The 2,522-nt window shown below is 44.2% G+C and overlaps 1 protein-coding gene across 1 annotated transcript in view; it reads left to right on the forward strand.

The window, feature by feature from the left end:
• Positions 1-2,522, forward strand: part of Pitrm1 (pitrilysin metallopeptidase 1) — a gene marked incomplete at its 3' end in the record, with an annotated part of 31,337 nt that overhangs the window by 25,877 nt on the left and 2,938 nt on the right. The window contains 2 exon segments of the mRNA XM_029564796.1: positions 1,480-1,615; positions 2,368-2,427. Of these exon segments, the coding sequence (XP_029420656.1) occupies positions 1,480-1,615; positions 2,368-2,427 (196 nt within the window).

The following is a 2,522-nucleotide window of genomic DNA, read 5'->3' on the forward strand; positions in this document are numbered from 1 at the left end:
CCAACAACTCGACTGAAGGTATCGCCTGTCTGGCTTTGTTGTTTGTCGAGTAACTTTTAGTTATGTGTATGTATGCTCTTATGATATTATAAGGTTGGCTTTTTCAAGACCAGTTTCTTGTCAAGATAAAATTCTATCTTGAAGCAGTCAATGGTGTGCATAAAGTGAGCTTTATGCTCCCAGGCTTGAGCATAAATAAAAATTATTAGTAGTGTATGTACAGTGTCTTGCTGCCAGTGATATGGATTTGGGATTCACTGGTGCTTAAAAGGAAAATGCATATTCAAGTCACTGTTGTGCATAGAGTCCTGGTGGCAGCCCCCCGTTAGCCCTTGAGAGTCACTGGCAGTTGCTACGGCAGCCACTGTCGCTGGCAGGGTGGGGCCTGGTGGTCAGTGCTCTGGCCTTAGGTGTCACGTGGGCCTGGCTTGCATTTCCTGGCCTGACGCACACCATCGTACCCCAGGCTTTAGGCCATTATTCACGCTCACACCCCAGGCCAGCCTGGCTCAGCACTCACTCTCCACCTCAGGCCAGCTGGGAAAACTTCACCACTCTGACTTTCTGCTTCCTTCCCATAAAACCTGACTTTGCAAGTTTCTTAGAAGGAATAATATATACCAAGCAATTAACATAGAGTCTATATAAAATTGGTATTAATTCAGTGGTAACTGCTGTGAATTTAATTTAAGATTGGACACTGGAAGGGTAAAAAGTGTTGCACGCTGCCAATATACCGTAGCAGTCAATTTTATGTGATAGAGAATATTTGTGATTCTCTAGAATTTGGAAGTGTTTTATAACAGGATGTTTTGAGACCATGGTAATTTTTTGAGATCTTAAGTTTTTCTACTTTAAGATTGAACACTGGAAGGGTAAAAAATGTTACACATAGCTAGTATACTGTAGAAGTCAAATTTCATGGGCTGGAGAGGTGGTTCATCAGTTAAGAGCACCTGCTGCCTGCAGAGGACGGGAATTTGGTTCACTGCACCCACACTAGACAGCTGACAGCTGCTTGCACTCCAGCTCCTGGGGATCCAGTGTCATCACCTCTCCTCAGGCACCCACATGCGTGTGCAGACACCTACATGCAGACACACACAAACTTTTTTTTCCTCTCTACTTTAGTAACAGGTTTATAGTTTGAAATTGATTTCTTTTCAGCCTTCAGTGTCATTATTGGCAGATCTGAGCCTTCTCTGTCTGATCTACACCCTTCAGAAAATCTTGGTGTTAACAACTATGACATACTGAAGTGTGTGTGTCACATTGATGGCTTTGATAATTGGGCAGTGCTCTAGAGACATAAGATGGCCGCATGATTTCCACATCCAGATACTGTTTCTTTTGAACATTTTTTGATTATTTTGTAACAAGAATGATGTTAGTCTCTTCTCATTTCTGCGTCATTTATACAAAGATGGAGTAAATTAGTTAAATGGCAGTTTGTCCGTAATGATGGTTTGACATGCATAGGATTCTTTTAAGCAGATGCTCGGTGAATGCTACCCCACAGCAGATGTCTCAGGCAGAAAAAGATGTGGGAAACTTCCTTAGAAACGTTGGTCGGAGTAAGAAGGAACGGAAACCTGTGCGCCCACACGTTGTCGAGGTAACGGATCACAGAGTGTAGCAGAAACCAGGCTCATGTCACCCTAACCTCATGCTTTGGAAGATACAGGGGTTTGTTGTTGTTGTTTGGATTTCTTTGTTGCGTTTATTTATCGTGTGCATGTTGAGGGGGGAGGTGTGCCACACCACAGTGTGTGTGTGAGGTCAGAGGACAACTTGTGGGACCTGGTTTTCTTTTTTCACCTTATGGGTCCAGGGGCTCAAACTCCACTCATTAGGGTTAGCAGCAAGTGTCTTTACAACCCTGAGCCATCTCTCCAGCCCTGGAAGACACAGGTTTATGACTAGAAAGCACAAAAGAAAGCTTACAAGTTTTCTTTATGTTTGTGCAAGGACCTCCTTTATTAACTCTCAAAAAGGTCTTTTAAAAATTTTTACTTCTGGGGCTGGAGGGATGGCTCAGTGGTTAAGAGCACTGGCTGCTCTTACAGAGGACCTTGGTTCAATTCCCAGTATCCACATGGTGGCTGAGAGCCACCCATAACTCCAGTTCCAGGGGAATCCGACGCCCTCTTCTGTCCTCTGCTGGCAGGCATACACTCATACACATGAAGTAAAAGTGCTAAATAAGATACTCATTTAAATCTCGCTTCCTGACAGCATTAACCCTTGTCTGCCTCACCTCATCCGTATCAGAAGTTCTGTGGATTTTATAAAATCCTTACCTTCTTAACTGTTGCGAGCCCCAGGGATTGTTTTTTCTCTTCACTCTTGGACACGTTTCATTTTCAGAAACCTGCACACAGCAGCTCGGGTGGAAGTGGCTCTCAGATCGTCAGAAAGCTGATAATAGTAAGTGGCCACAGTCCATGGCTCCTCAGCGTGGACCTCGCCAGCCCCTCTGTGCTGTGTGCCTAAACCCTTAACTTGATGATGAACATTCCTGG

This window comes from Nannospalax galili, unplaced genomic scaffold (genome assembly GCF_000622305.1).
Source record: "Nannospalax galili isolate Female #2095 unplaced genomic scaffold, S.galili_v1.0 scaffold437, whole genome shotgun sequence".
In the NCBI taxonomy this organism is placed as follows: domain Eukaryota; kingdom Metazoa; phylum Chordata; class Mammalia; order Rodentia; family Spalacidae; genus Nannospalax; species Nannospalax galili.